Here is a 4,228-nt window from a genome sequence, read left to right on the forward strand (position 1 = left end):
GGAGTATTTTCAAGACAACTGGAGATTTGAAATATAGGGGTGAGTCCCTGAATTTGGTTCCTGAGTGTTAAAATTATTTATCACATGCCCTATCTTTATGTGTACATCCTCCAGTGAAACTCAAGGAAACACTAGGCAATTTGCAACTAGATTTAAGAAGATATTAATATAAAAAAAACTGCAAATAATTAGAAATCAGTTAAATAAAAGACACTCCCTTCCAAAGAAGTGATTTAGATATATATATAGAAATGTCTTTACATTTCACATTTTCTTCTTATTCACTATTCAATGTTTCCAAGTTCTAGATAGCTTATAAAAGTATAAATAACATAAAAGGGAGAAAGTGTTGATAAAATAGAATATACAATAACTGAACAACAAAAAAAGAAACAATGTTTTTTCATGGTCTGGATTTCTTACTATGAATACTACTGTATAACTATAATTTTTAAAAGCCTCAAATTAAATAAAATATCAGTCATAATTCAATAATACATATGTGGCTATTAGCAACAATAGCTGAGGTTAATGAAACTTAACATCAGGGAAAAGCTCAAAAGAACAAATGTACTCGATTCTTTCATAAAACAGAACTCCAGGAAGAGATGAGTCACAACTCTAGAAAGAGTTCCAATAAGTTCTAGACCTTTGGGTTTTGCTAGGTTTTGTGTTTTAGTTCATATAATTTATAACAGAGCAGAGAAGGGAATAAGACCTAATCACTCAAAGCAATGATTCTGCCTATGAGTTCTCACACCATGTAATGGTTTCTCATTATCTCTTGAATTTTTTATTAATAAATAAAATACACACAGAAGTACATCTGGCAGATCTTGCACATCTTGTAAGTTTTCACAAAGCAAACACTTGTACCTATCAACCACATCAAGCAATAGAACATTACAAGCACTTCAGAAGCCCTTCCTGTCACCTTTCTGTCCCTATTCCCCTTCCAGGATAACCACTCCAGGAGCTTTTTAAATATCATGTATCAGTATGGCCTATTTTTGAACTTTATTTAAATAGGATCATATAGTATACACACTTTTGTGTCTCACTTTTGGGATCAACATTGTTGATCCTATCTTCCTCTGTGTTAGGCATTCAAAAAATTGTTAGACTTTATTGTAAAAAAATGGTTCATATTTTATCTCTGTAATTTCTTAGACTGGATTTCTATCATGTCAAGAAAACATTTCAGATTTTCAATTTCATTTGTAAAGCAAGTAGATTATATATTCCTCAAATTCATATAACTGGATATACCAATGTCCTAAATCTCAAAACTCTTCCATCCCTCTTTATTACTGTTATTATGCTGCCTGTATAATTTTTAATGATGCATGAAAATTCAGATACATAAATATAAGCAGAAATTGGAATCTCTAAGGAAGGACGTGAAACTGGGAAATGAAACCCATGCTTACTGACTGATCTCTGTTTCTCTCCTCTTCAGGTAACAAGATACAATCCTCCCAAAGTCAATGAATGAGACAAATCATTCCCGGGTAACCGAGTTTGTGTTGCTGGGGCTCTCTAATTCGCAGGAGCTCCAGCCTTTCTTGTTTCTCATATTTTCACTACTTTACCTAGCAATACTGCTGGGCAACTTTCTTATCATCCTCACTGTAACCTCAGATGCCCGCCTTCATACCCCCATGTACTTCCTGCTTGCGAACCTCTCTTTTGTAGATATATGCGTTGCCTCTTTTGCTACCCCCAAAATGATTGCAGACTTTCTGGTTGAGCGCAAGACTATTTCGTTTGATGCCTGCCTGGCCCAGATTTTCTTTGTTCACCTTTTCACTGGCAGTGAAATGGTTCTCCTTGTATCCATGGCTTATGACCGTTACGTTGCTATATGCAAACCTCTCCACTACATGACAATAATGAGTCGCCGTGTGTGTATTATACTTGTTCTTATCTCCTGGCTCGTGGGGTTCATCCATACTACTAGCCAGTTGGCATTTACTGTTAACTTGCCTTTTTGTGGCCCAAATCAAGTAGACAGTTTTTTCTGTGACCTCCCTCTAGTGACAAAGCTGGCCTGCATAGACACTTATGTTGTCAGCCTACTTATAGTTGCAGATAGCGGCTTTCTTTCTATGAGCTCCTTTCTCCTCTTGGTTGTCTCCTACACTGTGATACTTATCACCGTCAGGAACCGCTCCTCTGCCAGCATGGCAAAGGCCCGTTCCACACTGACTGCTCATATCACTGTGGTCACATTGTTCTTTGGACCATGCATCTTCATCTACGTGTGGCCCTTTAGCAGTTATTCTGTTGACAAAGTCCTTGCTGTGTTTTACACCATCTTTACTCCCATCTTAAACCCAGTTATTTACACTCTAAGGAACAAAGAAGTGAAGGCAGCCATGTCAAAACTGAAGAGTCGGTACCTGAAGCCTAGTCAGGTTTCTACAGTCATAAGAAATGTTCTTTTCTGGGAAACAAAGTAAACTTATACAACGTAACTACTGTAGCCTTGACTCTAGACAATTATAAATGGAATCACTATGATGTTAAAGTAGATAATTTTAACCAGCAGAAAGGGCGGATCAACTTGATTGAAAGAGTAATTATAATAATAAAACCCAAAGATTGGACCTTACTGATATTTAGAATCTCTAGCCTTATTTGTGTGTCCTATATTTATTTTGTATTTTTTTATTAAATTTTTTAAAATACAGCCCTTGAATACATTGAGAAATGGCATTTACTCATATATAATAAATAAACTGTACCTCTTCCTCTCAAAACTCAGATGCCAATTATGGAGTAATAGGTATATTATCCTATACAATAGAGAAAATAGATCTATTAACATATACATGACACACGTAGATAAGACTACATTTCACACAGTGCTAGGTAAATGAACACATGAAGCCAATTCTATTATTGGTGTTAATGTTACAGTAACATGTAAAATAGCAAGGCTATCCAGCAAAGGTATTTATAGTCAACACTTTCACAAATCCTTCTTCAATGTTGCTTCTTAATACATATTATTCATGGAAACAACTAGCTGAATAAATTTATTCACCAGAGTGTGCTGCCTTTAGTTGGGGTAATTTCTGTTTATTTTTATAAACAGACTGTATTTATTTATTTGAGAGAGAGAGGGAGAGAGAGAGTCCAGCATGAGCAGGGAGAAAGGCAGAGGTAAAGAGAAAGAGAGAAGCAGAATCTCTGCTGAGCAGGGAACCCAAATTCAGGGCTAGATCCCAGGCCTCAAGGATCATGACCTGACCCAAAGGCAAACGCCTAACCCAATGAGCTACCAGGCACCCCTTAATTTATGTTTAATACTGATAAAATAATCTGGAGAACTTCATAGATGAGTTCTTTACCACTTGTCATCTTGATTATGGGAGTCTGAAAGTTCATATAAAACACACTCTCTCCATAGGTATTCATAATTCCTGTCTTCTCAGATAAGGTAGTTTTTTACATTTTAATAGTTGGTAGAAATAATCATTTTCCTATGTGGACTTAGCTATAATTTTATTTTTATATTGCATAATGCAGGTCCAGAAAATGACAGAACCCTATTTCAAGAACTTTGGGGTAGCAATGAAATGCCTCTTCCATGATCACTCATGAAAATAAGGATTTCTAGGAATCCTCATGATAGCTCATTTTAGACTTTTACTCTATTTTTATATTCACATTTTATTATATTCACACTTTTCCAATATTTTCTACTGTATTCTATTTTAATAATCTGTTACAATGTTACCTGTTTCCTAGACTCCAATCTTTAGAATCTCCTAAAGGAATTCTACAACTATTATTACTGAAATAAAAATTAAGTTCTCATTTTTGAACCAGAGGGTACCAATTTATTATTGATCTAAAGGCAAAAGCAATTCCATGAGGGATATTTATAGTGGATACAGGGCTACATACAGAAAGTAAAAAACATCTTTGTGCTATTCCTTATGTTCCACATAGGAGTGAAATTGTATGATAATTTTCTTCCTCTGGTTGACTTATTTCACTTAATATAATCCCCTTGGGGTTGGGGATATTGGGTAACTGGATAATGGGTATTAAGGTGAGCACATGTTGTGATGAGCACTGGGTGTTATATGCAACTAATGAATCACTGAACACTACATCAAAAACCAATGATGTACCACATGTTGGCTAACTGAACATAGTAATAATAATAATAATGATAATAATAATAATAAGAAGTAGAAAACCATCAAAAAACAAT

General features: G+C 35.0%; 1 protein-coding gene across 1 annotated transcript; it reads left to right on the plus strand.

Annotated features, from left to right (window-relative positions):
• The first annotated feature begins 1,435 nt into the window (after positions 1 to 1,435).
• LOC131835262 (olfactory receptor 4K15) lies at positions 1,436 to 2,462 on the plus strand. The gene has a single exon (XM_059179623.1). The coding sequence runs from the start codon at positions 1,488 to 1,490 to the stop codon at positions 2,460 to 2,462; it is 975 nt and encodes a 324-aa protein (XP_059035606.1). The 5' UTR covers positions 1,436 to 1,487.
• The last annotated feature ends 1,766 nt before the right edge of the window (positions 2,463 to 4,228 follow it).

This window comes from Mustela lutreola, chromosome 7 (assembly GCF_030435805.1).
Source record: "Mustela lutreola isolate mMusLut2 chromosome 7, mMusLut2.pri, whole genome shotgun sequence".
In the NCBI taxonomy this organism is placed as follows: domain Eukaryota; kingdom Metazoa; phylum Chordata; class Mammalia; order Carnivora; family Mustelidae; genus Mustela; species Mustela lutreola.

Excerpts from the sequence above, each read along its gene's own strand:
- LOC131835262 (XM_059179623.1), top strand. The coding sequence starts at position 1,488 with ATGAATGAGACAAATCATTCCCGGGTAACCGAGTTTGTGTTGCTGGGG.